General features: G+C 41.8%; 4 protein-coding genes across 5 annotated transcripts; 1 reads left to right on the plus strand and 3 right to left on the minus strand.

Moving 5' to 3' along the window:
- Window positions 1-1,566: 1,566 nt before the first annotated feature.
- On the minus strand, window positions 1,567-2,350 carry LOC109425558 (uncharacterized). The gene is made up of 3 exons (XM_062857387.1): window positions 2,186-2,350; window positions 1,888-2,126; window positions 1,567-1,681 (listed from the first exon to the last, which is right to left on the minus strand). The coding sequence occupies exons 1-3, from the start codon at window positions 2,321-2,323 to the stop codon at window positions 1,567-1,569; spliced, it is 492 nt and encodes a 163-aa protein (XP_062713371.1). The 5' UTR covers window positions 2,324-2,350.
- A 1,138-nt stretch (window positions 2,351-3,488) lies between these two features.
- Window positions 3,489-5,317, plus strand: LOC109398789 (uncharacterized). The gene is made up of 2 exons (XM_062859573.1): window positions 3,489-4,022; window positions 4,084-5,317. Exons 1-2 carry the CDS (start codon window positions 3,786-3,788, stop codon window positions 4,651-4,653), a joined length of 807 nt encoding a protein of 268 aa, XP_062715557.1. The 5' UTR covers window positions 3,489-3,785; the 3' UTR covers window positions 4,654-5,317.
- Window positions 5,318-10,461: 5,144 nt separating this feature from the next.
- LOC109398787 (putative nuclease HARBI1) lies at window positions 10,462-12,185 on the minus strand. 2 transcript variants are annotated; one of them, XM_019671181.3, is made up of 5 exons: window positions 11,881-12,185; window positions 11,709-11,823; window positions 11,203-11,638; window positions 10,994-11,138; window positions 10,462-10,935 (listed from the first exon to the last, which is right to left on the minus strand). In XM_019671181.3, exons 2-5 carry the CDS (start codon window positions 11,819-11,821, stop codon window positions 10,655-10,657), a joined length of 975 nt encoding a protein of 324 aa, XP_019526726.1. In that variant the 5' UTR covers window positions 11,822-11,823; window positions 11,881-12,185; the 3' UTR covers window positions 10,462-10,654. The 2 variants fall into 2 exon arrangements, with proteins under 2 accessions (XP_019526726.1, XP_019526727.1); XM_019671182.3 differs by having other exon boundaries at window positions 11,709-12,185.
- A 6,549-nt stretch (window positions 12,186-18,734) lies between these two features.
- Window positions 18,735-20,014, minus strand: LOC109425546 (uncharacterized). The gene is made up of 2 exons (XM_019700792.3): window positions 19,010-20,014; window positions 18,735-18,946 (listed from the first exon to the last, which is right to left on the minus strand). Exons 1-2 carry the CDS (start codon window positions 19,666-19,668, stop codon window positions 18,742-18,744), a joined length of 864 nt encoding a protein of 287 aa, XP_019556337.2. The 5' UTR covers window positions 19,669-20,014; the 3' UTR covers window positions 18,735-18,741.
- Window positions 20,015-23,246: the final 3,232 nt, after the last annotated feature.

Genomic DNA, 23,246 nt, shown 5'->3' on the forward strand with positions numbered 1-23,246 from the left:
AGGAAGTAACGTTACAAGAGACGGAGATACTGTGAATACGATGGCGCTTCATCAGTGAAAGTCTTGCCCACTATGTACTCCAGAAGAACCACGGTCCGCACCAAATTTACCAGGACACAAAAGCCCGGCGGTTCTCTATGGATACGAGACATGGACAATGCTCGACCGAGGAGGAGCGACGCGTGCTAAGGACGATCTTGGATGGCATGCAGGAGAGCGATGTGTGGCGCCGAAGAATGAATTACGAGCTCGATGCGCTCTACGGCGAATTCAGAAAATAGAAAGTCCTGAAGGATGCGGTGGGCGAAGCATGTTGCAATAATGCCGGATAGCAACCCTGTAATAAGCCAGCGTGATATGTTCCGTGATTGCACCCTTGACGGATCATGCTGAGGTGTTGGTGGCGTGGCCGACACTTGAGAAAGGTTTCCAAAGTGCTCGAACCAGCGTTACAGCTAGTCAGCAGGGTCGGTCAAAAGCTGTCCAGATACGTGTCTTTCACGGGCATCGTAGCATTTATCTTAGTTCCACTAAGGCGACGTGAGATACCGTAGAGAGGAGACGAATATCGACGGTAATTGCGGCTCACCTTCGTCGGCAAGGCGCTCTTATGTCCCGCCTACATGAGTGCTTATTACTTCCTTCCCGAGAGCTGAATAGCGCTGACGGGCTACGGTTGCGACTTTGGCGTTCCTTCGTTCCTCTATTTTCCTCCAGGTGTCATCTGTGATCCACTGCTGTCAATAAGTTTGTTTAGTAAATTGTTTGCATGTATAGTTTATTTCATTGCTAACTAGACTGCGACAAAGTGCGGAATTTCAAATAAAAGTGCGATATTGCATTTAATCGTTTCGGTGTCTTCGCCGCACTTATTCATCACGAGCTAATGAATAAGTGCGGTGAAGACATCGGAACGATCTGACGCAAAATCGCACTTTTATTTGAGATTCCGCACTTCATCGTCGCACTTATAACCGCGCAATGCGCAATAAGGTTTGTATATGTGCACATATCTGTCTGAAATTTGAAACGCCAAAACTGGACTAGCGGTGGTAAAGTACAATTAAAAGGTTAAAACACAAATAAATCAAAACCCAATAGAAATTGTGCTTCTGTCATACATATGTATTATTGATATTTTTCTCAAGCATGAGTTACAACTGACACGAAATCGAAAATACCTGTCGGACAAAATTTGTTATATTTTATGCAATTGCCCATGTAGCCATCCATTTCCGCCTGATAATATGATCGAGGTAAGTCCTCATCTTTCGAAGCAGAAGGACTACGAAAGAAAAACATATGCTTAGTAGGGTATCGCGCTACTTGGGCGGTGGTTTTCTTCGTCTGTTATTATCGTCTGTTTTCCACTGTAACTCGGTCAATTTTGAACCGATTGACTTGAAATTTTGTACACGGGTAGATACTATACCTATCTCACCGCATTCCAAGAATTGTGTCAATTGGTTCAAGATTGACTGAGTTATAGTGGAAAACAGACGAATATAGAAGCCACCGCCCAAGTAGCGCGATTCCCTATATTCATTAGTGAAGTATAAACGGGATTTACCTGAACACCACATGTGCAACGTCCCCTAGAACTCCATTGTAGTGATAGAAAGGCGCCTCGAATGTTTCACAAATTGCTTTATGGATGCAGGCCGTCCCGTTGTAACCATATCTGGAACATATGCAGAAGGTATAGGAAATTTTCAATATGTTTAATGCCGTTTTTCTTTTTGAACCTGGGTTGGAACTGGATTGGCAGAAAATGTGTAAACAAACAAACGTCAAACAAACTTTAGTACAAGCGAAACCGAAGTCGGGTTGGGGTTGAAACTGGATCAAAAAGAAAAACGGCATAAGTAATACCAGAATGATACTCACAAACCCATCCGTTCCGCCAGCAGCTCGTACACGAACCGTCGACTGAATCTGCTTCCCATTTCAATACTCCGCCTTCGTCGAACCGCTTCGGCCACATTGTACTTGGTGTTTTTGAACAAGTCGTACCACAACCGGAACTGCGTTGCATTCGTGGGTAACCCGTAGTTCATTTCGAAATTGTGCGACAGATAGATGTTTCGACCGGGGATCTCCAACGGGATGGCAATTGCTATCAGGAACTTGGACAATCATAAAGATTAGGCACAGTCGGGATACATGATTCACTCGATCAACTTACCCCGTTGGACGTTCCCATGGGAAAGTGTACGACGGCGCGTGACGAACGTTGCAGCACCTCGGTATGCACCTTTAGGACTTGCACTGCTAGAATCAGCGTCACGTGGGTGAGGTTTAGGATGCGATGTGGTCGAAACATGATTGCTTTCTAAAGCAATGTTTAGGATGCTTGACTTCTCTGAGGTTTTGTGTATGTCACTTCAAAGCTGAGATCAGTGCTAATTACTTTATGCAAAAACTAAAAATAATCCACCTGGAGGTGCTAGTGCATTTTTCATTCCTTCAATCGTGTACTTGGGCTCATTGGTGATCGTCTACAACGACACCAGCAGGGAAATTTAGAGACGCATTGTAGCAGGAAATCGAGCTTACTTTGGACTTCGCAGAACTCTACGATCGAACAAAGTTCGCTGTCACACGAAGTCAACGATCAACAAAACGCTGATTAGACCGATAGTCCTCTATGGGCACGAAACATGGACCCAACGTGCAGAGGACCAACGCGCTTTTGGAGTTTTCGCGTACTATCTACGGCAGAGTGCAGATGGAAAACGGGACTTGGAGAAGCCGAATGAATCAAGAACTGCATCAGCTGCTAAGAGAACCAACCATCGCCCACGCCGCGAAAATCGGGAGACTACGATGGGTAGGACACGTCATCAGGATGGCTGATAGCAATTCGATTGAAATGGTTTTCGAGAGACATCCGACCGGTACAAGAAGGCATGATGCGCAGCGAGCTAGGTGTGTCGATCAAGTGGAGGAAGGTTTGCGGACGTTCGCAGAGTATGGAACTGGAGACACACAGCTATGAACCAAGTCGATGGAGCAGAGGACACTCAGGCCTTAGTCTGATCGGACACCTTCAAAACTTCCGGAATGAATTGTTGCAGGCAACCGACAGGAAACCCAGTAAGAAATTGCAAAGGAAAGACTGTTCTGGAGGAAATCCAATAGAAGTTATTGCAGGAGTCCGAGAATGAAGGTATGAATGAAAAGCACTCCAGCAGGAATTTAAAAAGAGGTATTTGGATTAATCCCATTCGGAGATACTGATGGAATTACAGCAGGAACTTCTGGGAAAATTCAAGGAATCAACTATTTCAGGTATTCAAACTGTCCGATCACGGACACTGGACGGAGGTTGGCCGGCTCTTCCCACTGAAGAGGGCCGCAGGAACAAAGCTGCAGACGATAGCTCGACGACTTCGAATAACTCTCAAGTGGTTAGCCTTGTAAAAGGCTGATTGTTCGGCTGTCCAAGAGAAACGCTTGGGAATAATTTCCAACGATGTTTACACCCTCATTCTTGTTTCCGATCGAATTGGATACGTTCGAAAGTATACCTCGTTTGCATTCTTGTTTTCGTTCGAACCTATTCGAAGCATTCGATTTTTCGAACATCACTTTTTTCGAATGCTTGGATCATTCTGGTTTTCGATCGAACGCGTATTTTTGTTTACTTTTAATTCGCTACTCGGTTCTTGCGGATGCGGATAACGAAACGCGAGAGTTTTTGCTTTGAAATACATTTTTAATTGTTTTTCTTCAGTTCTACGGTCTGCTGTTACTATTTTCTGCACCGCAGAATGTAAGTATTGATGGTATGTAATTTACCATTCAGTATTTTATTCCTAAATACGCTTTTCAGGTCAAAACGATCCAAAGGTAAGAGCACGAACAAAGACCAGTTCTTAAGACTGGTAGAAGAATTGGAGGAGCAACCAGACATCGCCAAGGGTTTTGCGCGATTCGACACCGGTCCTTTTTGGGAGAATTTGTCGAAGGAATTGAACAGTCTCGGACCACCAATAAAAACGTCGGGAGAGTGGAAAAAAGTAAGTTTTCTGATAGCTATCTCCAAGAAAATTTATGCATTGCTAAATATGTTTTTATTAGGTATGGGCCGACTGGAAATCAAACTTAAAACGAAAACTTGCCAACAATCGGAAGGAACAGCAAGCTACAGGAGGCGGTCCCTGCAAGATCATTGAGTTATCTGCTCTGGAAGAGAGAGTTGTTGATCTTGCTGGGCTTGTAGCGGCAGTAGATGGTGTTGATGAGTCGATCTCATTCGGCGCCCCCCTTGAGCCGGACGAAAATATGGACCCGGAAGCTGAAGACCAAGTAGACGGAGGCGTTGATGAAGCAGCGGATCGCGAAGGCCTGAGGGAACCAGCAAGGCGGAAGAGGCGTGCTCCAGCGAGCTTGGATCTTCTTGAGTCGCAGGTGAAGCAGCAGAAGAAATTCCACCACGACGTAGTGGATGCATTGCAGTCGCAATCTAAAAAAATGGAGGATCTGGCGTACTACGCCAAACAGGTATCCAAGCGGATGCACGAGATCCAAGCACTGCAAGCCGAACAGCTCAAGGAGCAACGGCGACACAATCTCGAGATGGAGAAAATTTCACTCGAAAAATTAAAGACTAAACGAGAAATCCTGGCGCTTCAATTGGATCGTTTGTGAATCACATTTTCAAATCTAATTTTATGTATCTACTTACAATAAATAAAACTTACTTCTGAAGTTTATTTGTTTAATCACAGACAAACAGACGTTTCACTCTACTCACTTCTCATGAAAAGGGTAATTCAACGGCGGTTTCGATCATGGCGCTCGCATCGATTTTGCGCTTGTTTGACGTTTGCTCACTACCGCCACCTACTGAGTGGTTTGCGTAACACAGGTTGGTTAGTATTGGGCGATTATGTTTTCATGACGATGATTTTTATCGCAATTTGTTCCAAGTGATACGTCTGTTTGTCTGTGGTGTTATCATTGGTGGCAATTATGGTGGAATCTATTGTGATTTTCATTGGAATTCTTCCGAGAAATGCTGCAGGGATTCCTACGGGAATTCCTACACGGATTTCTCCAGGAATTTCTTCAGGGATAACTCCAGGAAGACGTCAAGGGATTCCTTCAGGAATACTCAAAAAATTTCTCCAGGAATTCTTCCGGGGATTCCTCCAGAATTTCCTCCAGGGGTTCTTCCAAAATTTCCTCCAGAGATTGCTCCAGAAATTCCTCAAGGGATTTCTCCAGTAATTCCTTCAGGGATTCCTCCAGGAGTTTCTTCAGAAATTACTCCAGGGATTGCTTCAAAAATTCATCCTAAAATTCCTCAAAAATCTTTCAGGGATTCCTGCACGAATTCCTCCAGAAAATCTTTCACAAATTCCTCCAAGAATTGGTCCAGTAATTTTTTTCCGAGATTCGTACTTGTATTCCTGCAAAGATCGCTCCAGGGAATAGTTTAGAAGTTCCTCCTAGGATTCCTCAAAGAATTCATTCAGAAAATTTTCCAGGGGTCCTTCCAGGATTTTTTACAGGAATTTTTCCAAGGGCTCCTCTAGAAATTTCGAAAATAATTCCTCAAGAGATTTCTCGGAATTTATTCAGGCACTCCTTCAAGAAATCTTGCACGGACTCCTAGAGGAAATTCTGAAGGAATTTTTCGATGAACTCCTCCAGTGATTTCTCCAGGAATCCCTCCAGAGGTTGCTTTAGTAACTCATCCAGGAATTTCAAGGATCCCACCAGGAAATCATCCAGAAATTCCTACAAAGAAATCCACGATAGTTCCCCCAGGAATTCCTTTAAGAATTACTCTAGGAATTCCTCCAAAAAATCCACCAAAGATTTCTCTACGAATTCCTCCACAAATTCCTTCGGGAATTCTTTCAGGGATATCTTCAATAATCTCCAGAGACTCCTCAAGTAAGCATCAAGGACTCCTCCAGCAATTACTCCAGGAATTAATCGAGGAATTTCTCGAGGCATTCCTCCAGAATATTCTGCAGAAATTGTTCCTCGGATTTCTCCAGGGATTCCTTCAAAAACTCCTTCAAGGATTCCTCCAGAAGTTACTAGAGGGATTCCTCCAGGAATTCATCCAGAAGTCCCGCAAGGGATTCCTCCAAAAATTACTCCTCAATTCTCCTGGATTGCATCCAGGAGTTCCTCCTAAAATTCCTTCAAAAATTTATCCAATCCCCCAAGGATTCCTCCGAAAATTCTTCCAGGAAATACTTCACGAATTCCTCCAAAGATTATTCAAGGTATTACTTCAGGAATTCCTGCAGAGTATCCTACTCATGATCCTACTTGTATTCGCCCAAGGATCTTTCCAGGGAATCATCCAGAAATTCCAAGGGGAATGACATATCCTTTTCTAACTGGAATATCCGCATTTATCCATTTCTAACCCTCCCTAACCGTTGCTAAGTGAGCAGCAGTTAGACGCGGTTAACGACGGTCAGAGACGATTGGCCCAGGACCGAGACCAGTGGAGGAGGCTGATACTTCATTCGGCATAGACTCACCGCTACGAGTTGTAGCCCATCAAGTAAGTAAGTAATTTCTCCGGAAATCCCTCCAGGGATTCCTTCAGTAATTCATCCAGGAATTCCAAGGATACCTCTAGCGATCCTACAGGGAATTTCCTCATCCAGGAATGCCCCCCAGCGATTCCTCCAGGGATTTTTTCTACGAATTCCTCCACGGATTCCTTCGGGAATTCTTTCAGAGATTTTTTCAGTAATCCCCCAGGATTCCTTCAGGAATTTATCCAGTCGTTCCTCCAGAATATTCTACAGAAATTTTTCCAGGGATTTCTCCAGATATTCCTTCAAAAATTCCCCAGAAATTCTTCTAGGGATTCCTCTAGAAAGACCTCCTGGGATTGCTCCAGGAATTCATCCAGGGATTTTTTAAAGACCTAATCCAGGAATTCCTTCAGTAATCACCCAAGATTACTTCAGGAATTTATCTATTTATTCCTCTAGAATATTCTGCAGACATTTTTCCAGTGCTTTCTTCAGAATTACCTACTGAGATTTATCTAGGGATTGCTCCACAGATTTCTTCAGGAATTCATCAAAAATCTCCTCTAGTAATTTCGCCAGAGATGTCTCCAGGGATTCCTTAAGAAATTCCTTCAGGGATTCTCACAGAAATTTCTCCGGGAATTCCTCCAGATACTTCCAGGGATTCATTCATGATTGGATCCTGAAATTCTTTCAGGGAATTCCTCCAAGGATTATTTCAGGAATTGCCTCCAAGGATTATTTCAGGAATAGGACAGATCGGTGAAGTACTAGATTTGAAGTAATGAGCTGAATTTTAGTAGTAGTCAGTTCTCTGTTTCTGCAATAAAATGGTACAAAAAGCGTGGGTATTATGATTCTTAGCCTAATTTGATGCTGTTTGGGCAAAACTTTGGGCAACAGTGTTGTTGTTTTCTCCATTTCTTGCAACATAAACAAAATAGTTATCCAAAGTTTTGCTCAAACAGCATCTAATTAGGCAAGGAATTATAATACCCACGCTTTTTGAACCATTTTATTGCAGAAACAGAGAACTGACCTTCTCACCATACTAAAATTCAGCTCATTACTACAAATCTAGTACTACATCGAACGTGCCCCATTGCTTTAGGAATTCCTCCAGAGTTTCCTACTTGTATTTTTTCGAGGATTCCTCCAGAGAATCGTTCAGAAATTCCTCCACGGAGTAATCCACGGATGCCTCCAGGGTTTCATCCAGAATTTCCTATAGGGATTGCTCCTGGAATTCTTCCAAGGATTCCTCCAAGGATTTCTCCGGGGATTCCTCCAGGGATTTCTCCTGGGATTCCTCCTGGAATTTGTCCAGTGATTCTTCCTGGAATTCCTCCATGAATTCCTCTAGGAGTTCCTCCAGGGATTCCTCCTGGAAATTCACCAGGAATTCCTCCAATGATTCTTTCAGGAGTTCCTCCAGAGAATCCATCAGTAATTCTTCCAGCAATCTCCAGGGACTCCTCCAGAGAATCCATCAGTAATTCTTCCAGCAATCTCCAGGGATTCCTCCAATGATTCTTTCAGGAGTTCCTCCAGAGAATCCATCAGTAATTCTTCCAGCAATCTCCAGGGACTCCTCCAGAGAATCCATCAGTAATTCTTCCAGCAATCTCCAGGGATTCCTCCAATGATTCTTTCAGGAGTTCCTCCAGAGAATCCATCGGTAATTCTTCCAGCAATCTCCAGGGATAGCAAAGATTCATACAGGTATTCCTACAGAAACTACAAGAAATCCTGGATTCCTTCTGGAAATTTTGTAGGGATTCCAGGAATTTCTTCAGGGATTCCTACACCGAATCCTACAAAAAAATCCTGCAGGTATTCCCCAGGGAAACCTTGAGAAACTCTTGGACGAATTCCTAGTGGAACCTCTGGTGGACTTCATGGAGCAACCCCTGGAGGAATCTTCGAAGAAATTCCTTTAGGAATCTCTGAACGAATCCAGGAATTCTTGGAGGAATATCTAGATAAATCCCTGGAGAAATTCCTATAGCAATCCCTAAAGAATACTAGAGGAATCACTGGGGGAATCGCTGGAAGAACTGCTGGAGGAATTCCTTAAGGAATCCTTGAAGTTCACTGGAGTAATACCTGGAGGAATCCCTGAAAAAAAAATCATGGAGAAATTCATGGAGGAATCATTGGACGAATTCCTGGAAGAATCCCTGGAGAAATCCCTGTTGATTACTGGATGAATCCAGTAAATTCTTGGAGAAATACCTAGATGAATCCTTGGATAAATTCCTGGAGGAATTCCTGTAGTAACCCCTGGAGATCATGGGCGAAACTACTGGGGATGCCGGGGGTGTCAGGCACCCCCAAGAATTTAAATGCATTGCTGTGGCGATGAATGATGAATGGATGAACTAATGAATATTTGTTTGTAGTGCACCCCTGGCAAAAATTCTTTGTTTCGCCCATGCTGGAGATTACTGGAGGAATCATTGAGGGAACCTCTGGAGGAATTCCTGGAAGAATCCTTGAATGAATCCCTGGAGTTTACTGGAGTAATTTCAGGAGGAGTTCCTGGGGAAATGTCTGGAGGAATATATTGAGGAATTCCTGCGTAATTTCCTAGAGGAATCCCTGTGGAATTTCCAGGAGGAATCCCTGCAGGATGTTTTTGAAGTATCTTGGAATGCATTCCTGGATTAATCCTTGTAGATTACTGGAAGAATCCTCGGAGGAATTCCTGAAGAAATCCCTGGATGAAGTCCTGAAAGAATCCCTGAAGGAATTCCTGCAGAAATCTCTGAAGGAATTTCTAGAGAAATCCCTGGAAAAATTCTTGGAGGAACCGCTGAGGCAATTCCTAGAGGAATCCTTAGAGATTACTGGCGGAATCCCTGAAGATTTCTGAATGATTCCTTGGAAAGATCCATTGAGAAATTCCAAGAGGAATCCTTGGAGGCTTTCATGGAGGGATCCCTGGAAGAACCCCTGAAGGAATTCCTGGAGGAATTACTGGGGTTTACTGGAGGAATCCATGGAGAATGCTGGAGGAACCCCTGAAAGAATTTTTGGAGAAATTCCTATAGGAATCCACGGAGTAATCTCAGGAAGAATCTCTGAAGGATTTCCTGGAACAACAAGATTACTGATGGAATTCCTGGGGATTTCTGGATGATTCCTTGGAGGCTATCTTGGAAGAATCCCTAGAAGAAGCCCTGAAGGAATGCCTGAAGGAATCTTTGGAGATTACTGGAAGAATCCATGGAGATTACTGGAGGAACACCTGGAAGAATTCCTGTATGAATCTTCGGAGTAATCTCAGGAGGAATCCCTAAAGGATTTCCTGGACCAACAAGATTACTGGTGGAATTCCTGGAGACTTCTGAAGGATTCCTTGGAAAAATCCATTAAGGAAGTCCTAGAGAAATCCTTGGAGGCTCTTTTGGAGTAATCTCTGGAAGAACCCCTGAAGGAATCTTTGGAGATTAGTGGAGGAATCCATGAAGATTGCTGGAGGAACCCCTGGAAGAATATCTGGAGAAATTCCTATAGGAATCCACGGAGTAATCTCAGAAGGAACCCCTGAAGGATTTCCTGGACCAACAAGATTACTGGCGGAATCTCTGGGGATTCCTGGAGGATTTTTTGGAGGAATCCCTGTAAGAAGCCCTGAAGGAATTCCTGGAGGAATCTTTGGAGATTACTGGAGGAATTCATCGAGATTACTGGAGAACCTCCTGGAAGAATTTCTGGAGGAATTCCTATAGGAATCTTCGGAGTAATCTCAGGAGGGATCCCTAAAGGATTTCCTGGACCAACAAGACTAAAATCCCTGGAGATTTCTGAAGGATCCCTTGGAAAAATCCATTGAGTAATTCCTAGAGGATTTCTTGGAGGAATCTCTGGAAGAACCCCTGAAGGAATCTTTGGAGGTTACTGGAGGAATCCATGAAGAAAACTGGAGGAACTCCTGGAAGAATTCCTGAAGGATTTCCTATGGGAATCCCCGGAGTATTTTTTTCATTTTTGTAGTATTTCTTTCGCATGCGTTTGCCTTATAAATTAGGTTTTTCATAATTTGAATACCAATGTTTAAATATTCCTGGTATGTTTTTATTAAAATCTGTATAAATTCATGATCATATATGCACAAACCCAAGTGAAATATTGTCTCATTCTTCCACGTTGTCGTTCAAGTAATCTTCGCGATAAGTTAAACAGATGTTATGCAATGCACAGCACACATTTATGATTTTCGAGGATTTCAAAGGAGCATAATGAAGTTGACGAGCAGCCAAGATGCATCGAAATCGATTTTTAACAATGCCGATTGTTCTTTCAATAATGTTTCGTGCCGAAGTGTGGCGGGTGTTAAAATTACTTTCAGCACTTCCAACATCTGGTGATCTATGAGGAGTTATTAACCAGGGTTCTGATGGATAACCAGCATCACCTAAAAATAAATAAAAAGTTATCACCATTTCTTATTTGTGGCTTCAACTTATGATTACCCAAGATTTTGGTGTTTCGGTCTCCATTCCTATGGCGATGCTGAAAATAGTTCCGCGCAGCACTCAGTCTCCATACATGTGAGTCGTGATTTGAACCTTGGTAACTTGCGTCGACAAAACGAATGCGATGTTCATCATCACACATCTAAAACAATAAAAGATGAAATACAATAAGAAATACATTTATAATCAAAGATCAATTGACTAACCATCATTACATTCAAACTGTAGAAGCCCTTGCGGTTGTAATAAAGGTTACGATTTCTGGTAGGGGGGATTATTTTAACATGTGTCCCGTCCACACACATTACGACTCCAGGGATGCCGGATTTTTCGTAGAAATATCTTTTTGCTCGGCGCATTTCTTCATCTGACATCCGAAGGGTTATCCACTGTGGGCATATCTTTTTTTCCAAAGCATCGACCATCTCGGTGAGTATTTTCGAAAACGTTGGCTGGGCTACGGCTACGTCGAAGTCCTTCCCGGCACCGTGTTGGTAGCTACCTTCAGCCATAAAGCGCAAGGAAGCAGCAAGTTTGCGTTCCACAGAAAGACCTCCTTGCTTTTGAGGAGGAAATTCATCCTTGATCTCGCCAAGGATGTACAAAAACGCCGGCTTATTTAGACGGAAGTTCTTGATAAACCTAAAAACAAATGTTACGGTTCGGCATTAGGGTTAGAACATTCGTACTACTGTGAACAAAATCGGCTTACTCAGAATCCGGCATCTCCAAAATATCGTACCGCTTCCGCAAATTAGAACGCTGCCTTCTCATGTACTCCCTCTCATCGTCCTCCGCCGCGATGGCCAGCATCACCGTATCCATTTCTATAAACAGGTCATGGCAATTAATTTACTCAACCAAGAATGTTTCGTTATACTTACCACTAAATTTTGCTGCTAAACGGTACGATCCGGTTACCAAACGAAGAAAAATTTGATCGGCTCCAGTTGTATCCTCAGAAAGTCGGATGTGTAATTATTTTTCGCAATCACGTAAAAATAAACAAAAACAAGACTTTTTTCTTTTTTTTCGTGTTTTGACAGTTTAGAATTGCTACGAATGAGCGTGCTGATGCGGCAACACTTTTTCGCATTCGAATAGGATTCGATACGGATACGAACGAAAACAAGAATACGATTTTCGAACACTTTCGAATCGTTACATTCGTTCGAAAGGTAGATACGCTCGTAAACAAGAATGAGGGTGTTATTCTATCACTGATCAACACAAACTGATGCTCTTCGAGCGAATTCCATTACATTTATACCCTACCCCAACATTCCCAAAATACACCACGCACCAATCAGCGCGAGCCTTGCTCGCATTCGTCGGTGCCCTGCTCGATGCTGCGATGCGAACATGTCGCAGCGTGTTCTTCGCGTCCCTGCCTCGCTTCGCTCGCATGATGATTCTGGCCGCCGCCACCGCTCGCATGTGGTGGCCGTCGTCGTCCCCGTTCAAATGGGCAGCCACTCGTCGACCGCCTGCCAGGCAACAGAAGCATTACCGTTCAGGTGGGTAGTGCGCGTCCATTCATTAGATACAAAGACAGGTGTTAGTAAGGGGGGACCGAAATAACCCGCGGTCGACTCGGGATTAGTTGGTTGGGATTTTGGGATGTAAATGTTACGGGTGAGGATTATTTAGAGCCGATGCACACGGGCGGCGCGTCCACGCAGCGTGCACGCAAGTGCGTCCTGAGTTACACACAATCAAATGGGAGAATGCACACGAGAACGCAACGCTGCCGCACCGCAAACGCGCCGCACCGTGTGCGGCACGCAATGTCAACGCATGCCCCACAGGAACGCTGCGGCGACGCAGCGTGAATTCACGCAGCGTCAATTAACGCTCGTGTGCATCGGCTCTTAGGATGACATTAAACACAAACACATATTTACATTATGTACGCTCCGTGCGCGGACACAAACTTCGTAAGAAATCATAGCCAAACTCTTTTGGAAATTGCGAACTCTTTTTTGAACTAACCTAGAATTTTGTTCATAATTTTCTTCAACAGTTTCCTTAGTAGAACATTTCAGAGCATAATCCTGGAGAAATATCGTTTGATGTATTTCCGGAAAGATCCTTGGAAGAATTATTGGAGGTATTCTCGTGGAAGCCTTGAAACTATCACTGGAGGAAACCCTCGAGGTATCCCAGCAAGAATCCCTTGAAATGCTTGAATAATTTTATGGAGGTATTTCCAGAGAACTCTCAAATAATGCAGTTCTAGGAAAAATCTGGAATTCACCTGGAGGAATTCCTGGACAAAATCGCTGGAATGTATTCAAAAAGAAATGTCTGGAGGAATTTTAGAAAGAATTCCAAGAGATGATGCATTTCCTACCGAAATTCCCGGAGGAAACCTTGGGAGAATTCCAAAAGAGTCTTCCCTAGGTGAGTTCCCTGAAGAAATGTCTGAACGCGCTTCTAGCATGTTAGAACTTATTTGTTCAAATTTAGTCACAATAACTTCTACGCAACCAAAACCTGCGCTGTAGAACTTATTGCAAAAAATCCTGATAGAATCCCTGAATAAACTCCTGAAGAAAATGCTGTAGGGATTACTGAAGGAATCCCTGGAAAATGTTTAGGAAACTTCTTGGAGAAATTCCAAGATAAATTTCCGGAGGAATACACTATTCGGAAGGAGATCTCTGATAAAATTCCTGAAGAAATCCTAAAACAATCGGTGAATGAAACCCTTGAGGCATTCCCGAGGGAATTCCTGAAGGAGTCACTTGATCAATTTTTCTTCTTTCTAAAGGAACACCTTCAAAACATTCCTGGAAAAACAATTAGAGGAATCTCTAGAGGAGTTCCTGAAAAAAATCAAAGGATAACTTCTTGAAGGGTTTCTTGGAGTAAAAAAAAAGAATATCAGGATATATTCCTGAAAGAATCACAGGACGAATTTCTGAAGGAATTTCTTTGCAGGAGCTGCAGGGGCTGAACAAATCCGCGGATGAACTCCTAGAAGATAAATCCTGATTCCTGTATGCTTTCATCCAAAATTATCTTAAAGAATTCCAGTACTAATCGCAGGAAGAGTTCCTCGATATCTTCAGGTAATCCTGGAGATATTCTTGGGTTCATCCCTGAAAAAGATGATGGAAAGATTTCTGAAATTTCTGAAGGAACCCCTGAATATTTTTTTTAAAGAGATCCCGGGAATTTCTGAAAGGATCACCGAAGGAATTCCTGGAGCAATACGTGAAGGGTTCCCCGAACAATCCCTGAGAAAATCCTTGGAGAAATCCCAGGAGGAATTCCTGAGGGAGGAATTTAAGGAGGAGACCGTGGAAGAATCCCTGGAATCCTGGAGAAATCCCTAGAGGAATTCTTGGAGGAATCCTTGAAGGAATTTTTGAAAGACTAACTGTAGAATTTCCTGTAGGAATCTCTGGAGAAAATCCTGGATGAATTCCTGGAGAAATCCGTGGAAGAATTCCTGGAGTAATCTCTAGAGAAAATCTGGGAGGAATCCCTTTAGAAATTTCTGGAGCAATTCCTAGAAGAATTTCTTGATGAATTCCAGGAGAAATCCTTGGAGACATTTCTGGAAAAAAAAACCCTGGAGGAATCCTCGGAAGTATTTCTGGATGAATCCTTGAAGCAATTCTTAGAGAAATCTCTTAGAGAATCCTTGAAGGAATCTTAGAAGGAATTCCCGGGGGGATTTCTGGAGCAATCCTTTAAGAAATTGTAGGAGGAATTTCTGAAGGGATCCCTGAAGGAATTCTTTAAAAAAAATCCTGAAGCAAGGAGGATTTCTTGAAAATCTCTTAAGACATTCCTGGATGAAATCCGGGAGAAATTTCTGGAAGATTCCCTAGAATAATTCCTGGAGGATTCCTGGAAGAAATTTCTGAATAAATCTTTCGATGAATTCCTAGAGAAATTTCTGGAGCGATACCTGAGGGATCCCTGAATGAGTTTAAAAAATCCATGGAGAAATTTCTGAGGCAATTCCTGGAGGAATCTCTGGAGGAAATTCTGGAGGAACTTCAGGACAAATTGCTGGCGAAATCCTTTGAGAAATTTGAAAATGAAACCGTGGAGGAATTCCTGAAGAATTTCCTAGAGGAATTCTTCGATGAATTTTCTGGAGGAATTCTCGGAGCAATCACTGGGTGAATTTCTAGAGAAATTTCTGGATGAATTTCAGGAAGAATTTCTGAAGCAATTTTTGGATAAGTCTCCGGTAGAACCCTTGGAGGAATTCCTGAATAAATTCCCGGAGGAATTCAGAAGGGGATTCTTGGAGTAATTCCTGGAGGAATTACTTAAAACATTCCTGAAGATATCCCTGACGGAATTCCTGGAGGAATATGTGGGAGAGATCTTGAAGATGCAGATCCCTAGAGGAATTCTTGGGAAGGATTCTGGATAATTTTTGGGATGAATTCCTGGGGAAATTTCTGAAGGAATCGCTGGAGAATTTCTTGGAGAATTTACTGGAGAAATTTCCGGAGGAATTCCTGGAAGAATTCCTTGATAAATTCCTAGAGGGATTTCGGAAGGTATCCCTAGAGGAATTCCTGGGGTAATTCCTCGATAAATTCTTGGAGAAATTGTTAAGGGAGTCAATTCCTGAGAAATTCCTGGAGGATTTCCTGATGGAATGCTTGAAGGTAAGCCCAGAGAAATTCCTGGAGGAATCCATATAGAAATCTTAATAGAAATCCCTGGAGGAATTCTTGGAGGAACTCCTGGAGGTATTCCTGGAGAAATCCTGAGTGCAATCCCTAAAGGTTTTCCTAAAGGAATTCATGAAGGAATTCCTAGAAGAATACCTGGAGCAATTCCTGGAAGAATTACTGTAAACATGCCTGTAGGAATTCCTGAAGGAGTCTGTAGGCGAATTCTTGGAGGAAACTCTATAGGAATTCGTAGAGGAATCCCTGCATAAATTCTCGGATCAATTCCTGGAAGAATCCCTGCATAAATTCTCGGAGGAATCCTTAGAGAATTGCAGAAATCCTTGGAGGAATTCTTAAAAGAATCCCTGAAGAATTTCAAGAGGAATATCTATAGAACTCTCTGGAGGAATTTCTTGAAGATTCACTGGCATTTCAAAGAGGAATCCCTGGATGAATTATATGAGGAACGCCTGAAGATATTTCTGGAGTAAGGCCTGTAGGAATTCCTGGAGAAATCTCCATTGAAATTCCTGACGGATTTTCAGAGGAATCCCTGCAAAAATTCCCTTAAGAATTCATGGGAGAATTCTTAAATTCGCAGAGGAATTCGGAATTCTCCTCCTGGAGAAATTTCTGGAGGTATCCCAGGAAGAATTCATGAGGGAATTTCAAGAGAAGTTTCCGAAGAATTCCCACGAGGATGAACTCAAGAAATCACAGAAGGAATTCTCGGAGAAACCCTGATGGAATCCTAAGAAGAGTTCGCGAAGGAACTCCTGTAGGCATCCCTATAGCAGTTCCTTAAGGAATTCCTGGAGGAATTCCTGAAGAAACCCCAGGTGGAATTCCGGAAGCAATCCCAAGAGGAATTCCTAAGGGAATCTCGAAACAGTTCATGAAGGAAGTCATTCCTGGTGCAGTTCTTGAATGAATTCCAGGAAGAATTCCTAAAGAAATCCCAGCATGAGTACCTAGGGGAGTCCTTGGAGGAATTCGTTAAAATAATTCCTGATGTGGCTTTTTGAAAAAAAAATACAGAAGGATCTGTCGAGTGTATCTCTGGAGGAATTCTTGAATGCAAGAATTTCTGAAGAAATTCCTTGAGGGATACCGGAAGCAATACCATGAGAACTTCCTAAGGGAATCCTGAGAGAGTTTTCTTAACGACGAAATACCTAGAGTAGGAATCCATGTCTGCAGTGATTTTTTGGACGAATCATTGAAGGAATCCTTAGATGAACTTCTAGAGATTTTTTTGTACAAATTTTTTAAAGAATTCTTGAATTGATTTTTGAATGATTTCTGGTAAAATTTTGTGAAAACAAAAAATCCTGGAAGAAACTCCTGAAGGAATTTCACAAAAAAAAGCTGTGACACAATCACTGGAGGAATCTGTAAATATATCTTAGGGGAAATTTCAGGAGGAATGGCTGGTCCCTAGAGCAATTCTAGAAGAACACTCTGTAGGAATCCATGATGGAAGCACTGAAGGAAGCTATGGGAGAATTGCTGGAGGAATTCGTCGATGCATCCTTGCAGAAGTATCAGTATCTGTAAACATTTCTGAAGGAATCGTGCGAGGAATATCCTGAAAAAATGGCATGTTATTTTTCCATGAATATTTAAGAATCACAATAATTATTTAGAAATTCAACCAAGCTTCTTATTAGATGTAAAATTCTATGATAAGATTGAAGTCGTACTCTTACAGATTTAGATACTTGGCGAAATTTCTTGTGGTTCATGTGGAAACCAAGTACATCATCCGCTCGATAACTGGACTGCTTTTTAACTGGGCGCTCGATAATTGGGTCAAAGTTCAGTTAAAAAGCAGTTATCTGTTAAAAATAAGCGAAATGAAACCTCACATTTTACAAATGGATAAACAAAACAAAATATAACAATAGCCACCGGCTCCGGAAGCTCAGTCCAGTTATCGAGCGGCGCTCGCTTACTGGACTGTCGACAAAGCCCAGTTATCGAGTGGAAGCTGTATGTTAAAATCAAAAATATTTGAGGTAAAATCAAATAAATTGTCAATTTGTTCAGGCCACAAAAATAAAACTGTTTGAAGCAAATCGAAAGTCACATTTGAAGCAAATGCAACCCATGTTTGAAACAAAAATGCATCTTCTGACAGATTATGTTAGAAATAAATGTAAATATTTTTGTTTTTTTTTGTGGCAGGTCGGCCCTACGGAAAAATTTGTTTTCCCATTAAACTTATAAAGTCATTTCCTTCGCTGGAAAAACCCACCTCCCGTGTTGTACTTTCAATGCCACCATCATGTATACATCTATTAGATAACATATGTTCCCGAAAACAACGGTATTTCGTGGAGACTTTTGGTGAACCTTGCCTTTTTTGCAGAAGGAAATCTTGTTTAATGTTGCAGCTAGAACTTGTGAGTTTTGTTTATGTTCTCGACGGCTGAACGAGGGGCTCCTCAATGGGTTTTGTAGAAATAAATGGGTAATTGAATTATTTTTAAAAATTAAAATTTTAGTTTTAAACATATTAACAGTTTACCGAATAAACATGAATATTTTTGTTCCAAACGAACGAAATTTGTCTCCTGCCACAAAAAAAAACAAAAATATTTACATTTATTTCTAACATTATCTGTCAGAAGATGCATTTTTTTTCAAACATGGATTGCATTTGCTTCGAATGTGACGTTCAATTTGTTCCAAACAGTTTTATTTTTGTTGCCTGAAAAAAATGACAATTTATTTGAATTTACCTCAAATATTTTTGATTTTAACTTAGTTTATTCTGCGTGTATACTTATCCAGTTTCAACACAGGTTCATCATTAAAAACGGCATAAGAATAACATTGTGGGTGATTTCCATAAGCAACATTTATAGGAATCTTAGAAAAATCTGCTTGAGGAATCCAAAAAAAGCTTCTCAAAATAAGAAATAATCAAGCAGAACCGTACTAGACTACTTAGAAAAATCTCCGAATTATTCTTGGAGAAGTCCTCGACGATGCCCAAAATAATGTTAGAATAAATTCTAAGAATTTACAAACACAGAAGAATCCTGTGTACAAGGTTTTTCGGATGAAAACAAATAAACACTATGTACATGATCACACAGATCTTTTCATCAATTTATCATGCGCTACCGTCAAAGCATTCGTTTCCGAATCGTGAACTCCGGTGAATATGTCCAGTAAGGAGATTCCACATTCGTGAAATACCAGGTGACATGGGGCTCCATCCCTTCCGAGTTGTTCCGCTCGATAGTACTCACCGTCACTGTTGTCTGACATAGACTCCGTAGTTGTGGAAGGTCTGAAATTCAAAGAACGTTGATCGTATTGCTCGTAGGTATAGAACTCTACCGTAGGTACTCACGTGAAGACAATGTGCAGCAACTCGGCAAATATTCCTCCGGTATGGGTGAACACTGCACTGGCCGCTTCGCAGATACTCCGCAGTACGCATTCCCGACCTCCCGCGCCGTAGACAGCTCCGATCTGCTCCAAGGCTTTGTACGTTGTCCAACGAGACAAGTTCGTATCGTATCCAGCGGGAATCGTAGACAGATCTTCATTCGCGGTTGAAGACTGCCGGGTGGTTTCACGCACGTGCTGCTCTTCATCCAGCGTAGACCAGTATTCGTCGTCCGAATCGTCGAACAGGTCATCGTCTTCTTTGGGGACTTCGTCATTTTGGGACGCTCCGTAACCTTGTAAAGGTGTAACGACTGCAAGGGTATCTCGCTTCGCGATAGATTTCCGACTGTCGTTCCACCCTTCGAGGTAGACGGGTCGCAGATCGTTGACCGAAGTCGGTAGAAAGTATTGGGCCTTTAGAACCCAACCGCTGACTATGGATTCGGGAGTTCCCAGAGGTATACCGATTCCGCTGATCAGTTGATGTCTGGTAGGTGCCGTCGGTGGAAAGATGAGCCATGGTGCGTAGTAGCGTCCTTGATCACTTACCGAGTTCGCCACCGTAAACAGGGTTAATAGAAAGGTTATCGATGTACGAAACCGTAGATGTGTCGACATGTTCCAGAACCGATATGGGAACCTCTCTGAGAGTTATGTGGTGTAAACTGCAAAATAGAACTGAACTCTTGCTTCGGTTCACCGAAAACACGAGCAACACACTTTCATTTTTCCCAAACTTCTTTAACAATAGCTGCTTTCATCGGTCGTTATCACCTCTAAATCTGTTTACAGTGTTGGTCACTATATTTGCATCTTTTAAGATATTTCAAAACATACCTACAAATCTAAATCCAATCCAAATCCAATCCAAATCCAATCCAAATCCAATCCAAATCCAATCCAAATCCAATCCAAATCCAATCCAAATCCAATCCAAATCCAATCCAAATCCAATAGAAATCCAATCCAAATGCAATCCAAATTCAATCCAAATCCAATCCAATACAAATCCAAATCCAAATCCAAATCCATTTCAAATCCAATCCAAATCCAATCCAAATCCAATCCAAATCCAATGTAGTTTTATTTGATTTTTGTTTGGTACTCCAGTGGATTTCGTGGCGATGTTGAGAGAATCCCTCTCAGGGTTCTGGAAAAATCCTTTCTCAGGATTCTGGGAGAATCCCTCTCAGGATTCTGGGAGAATCCCTCTCAGGATTCTGGGAGAATCTCTCTCAGATTCTGGGAGAATCTCTCTCAGGATTCTGGGAGAATCTCTCTCAGGATTCTGGGAGAATCCCTCTCAGGATTCTGGGACAATCCTTCTCAGGATTCTGGGACAATCCCTCTCAGGATTCTGGGACAATCCCTCTCAGGATTCTGGGAGAATCCCTCTCAGGATTCTGGGAGAATCCCTCTCAGGATTCTGGGAGAATCCCTCTCAGGATTCTGGGAGAATCCCTCTCAGGATTCTGGGAGAATCCCTCTCAGGATTCTGGGAGAATCCCTCTCAGGATTCTGGGAGAATCCCTCTCAGGATTCTGGGAGAATCCCTCTCAGGATTCTGGGAGAATCCCTCTCAGGATTCTGGGAGAATCTCTCTCAGGATTCTGGGAAAATCCCTCTCAGGATTCTGGGAGAATCGCTCTCAGGATTCTGGGAGAATCTCTCTCAGGATTCTGGGAGAAGCCCTCTCAGGATTCTGGGACAATTCCTCTCAGGATTCTGGGACAATCCCTCTCAGAATTCTGGGAGAATCACTCTCAGGATTCTGGGAAAATTCCTCTCAGGATTCTGGGAAAATCCCTCTTAGGATTCTGGGAGAATCCAAATCCAATCCAAATCCAATCCAAATCCAATCCAAATCCATTCCAAATCCAATCCAAATCCAATCCAAATCCAATCCAAATCCAATCCAAATCCAATCCAAATCCAATCCAAATCCAATCCAAATCCAATCCAAATCCAATCCAATCCAATCTAAATCCAATCTAAATCCAATCCAAATCCAATCCAAATCCAATCCAAATCCAATCCAAATCCAATCCAAATCCAATCCAAATCCAATCCAAATCCAATCCAAATCCAATCCAAATCCAATCCAAATCCAATCCAAATCCAATCCAAATCCAATCCAAATCCAATCCAAATCCAATCCAAATCCAATCCAAATCCAATCCAAATCCAATCCCAATCCAAATCCAATCCAAATCCAATCCAAATCCAATCCAAATCCAATCCAAATCCAATCCAAATCCAATCCAAATCCAATCCAAATCCAATCCAAATCCAATCCAAATCCAATCCAAATCCAATTCAAATCCAATCCAAATCCAATCCAAATCCAATCCAAATCCAATCCAAATCCAATCAAAATCCAATCAAAATCCAATCCAAATCCAATCAAAATCCAATCCAAATCCAATCCAAATCCAATCCAAATCCAATCCAAATCCAATCCAAATCCAATCCAAATCCAATCCAAATCCAATCCAAATCCAATCCAAATCCAATCCAAATCCAATCCAAATCCAATCCAAATCCAATCCAAATCCAATCCAAATCCAATCCAAATCCAATCCAAATCCAATCCAAATCCAATCCAAATCCAATCCAAATCCAATCCAAATCCAATCCAAATCCAATCCAAATCCAATCCAAATCCAATCCAATTCCAATCCAAATCCAATCGAAATCCAATCCAAATCCAATCCAAATCCAATCCAAATCCAATCCAAATCCAATCCAAATCCAATCCAAATCCAATCCAAATCCAATCCAAATCCAATCCAAATCCAATCCAAATCCAATCCAAATCCAATCCAAATCCAATCCAAATCCAATCCAAATCCAATCCAAATCCAATCCAAATCCAATCCAAATCCAATCCAAATCCAATCCAAATCCAATCCAAATCCAATCCAAATCCAATCCAAATCCAATCCAAATCCAATCCAAATCCAATCCAAATCCAATCCAAATCCAATCCAAATCCAATCCAAATCCAATCCAAATCCAATCCAAATCCAATCCAAATCCAATCCAAATCCAATCCAAATACAATCCAAATACAATCCAAATCCAATCCAAATCCAATCCAAATCCAATCCAAATCCAATCCAAATCCAATCCAAATCCAATCCAAATCCTATCCAAATCCAATCCAAATCCAATCCAAATCCAATCCAAATCCAATCCAAATCCAATCCAAATCCAATCCAAATCCAATCCAAATCCAATCCAAATCCAATCCAAATCCAATCCAAATCCAATCCAAATCCAATCCAAATCCAATCCAAATCCAATCCAAATCCAATCCAAATCCAATCCAAATCCAATCCAAATCCAATCCAAATCCAATTCAAATCCAATCCAAATCCAATCCAAATCCAATCCAAATCCAATCCAAATCCAATCCAAATCCAATCCAAATCCAATCCAAATCCAATCCAAATCCAATCCAAATCCAATCCAAATCCAATCCAAATCCAATCCAAATCCAATCCAAATCCAATCCAAATCCAATCCAAATCCAATCCAAATCCAATCCAAATCCAATCCAAATCCAATCCAAATCCAATCCAAATCCAATCCAAATCCAATCCAAATCCAATCCAAATCCAATCCAAATCCAATCCAAATCCAATCCAAATCCAAATCCAATCCAAATTCAATCCAAATCCAATCCAAATCCAATCCAAATCCAATCCAAATCCAATCCAAATCCAATCCAAATCCAATCCAAATCCAATCCAAATCCAATCCAAATCCAATCCAAATCCAATCCAAATCCAATCCAAATCCAATCCAAATCCAATCCAAATCCAATCCAAATCCAATCCAAATCCAATCCAAATCCAATCCAAATCCAATCCAAATCCAATCCAAATCCAATCCAAATCCAATCCAAATCCAATCCAAATCCAATCCAAACCAAATTCGTACACGTTTTCAACCTATTTTTCGATTCCATCCAGTAATTCAGGCATCGCGAGTGACGAAAAATTTACTGGGATGATATAGGTCACAATGTGGCTTTCCGTTAACATACGTGACACAGATTTGAAGAGTGAAAGTACGAACTCGTCGACGATGCTGGTCTGGTTTCGAACGGTTCTATTTTCCACGACGCTCTAATTGGTGCTAATTTCACCCGTTCAATACCTTCTTGGGAGATAGCCTCGGGATGATATCAA

Source organism: Aedes albopictus, chromosome 3 (assembly GCF_035046485.1).
Source record: "Aedes albopictus strain Foshan chromosome 3, AalbF5, whole genome shotgun sequence".
Lineage (NCBI taxonomy): Eukaryota > Metazoa > Arthropoda > Insecta > Diptera > Culicidae > Aedes > Aedes albopictus.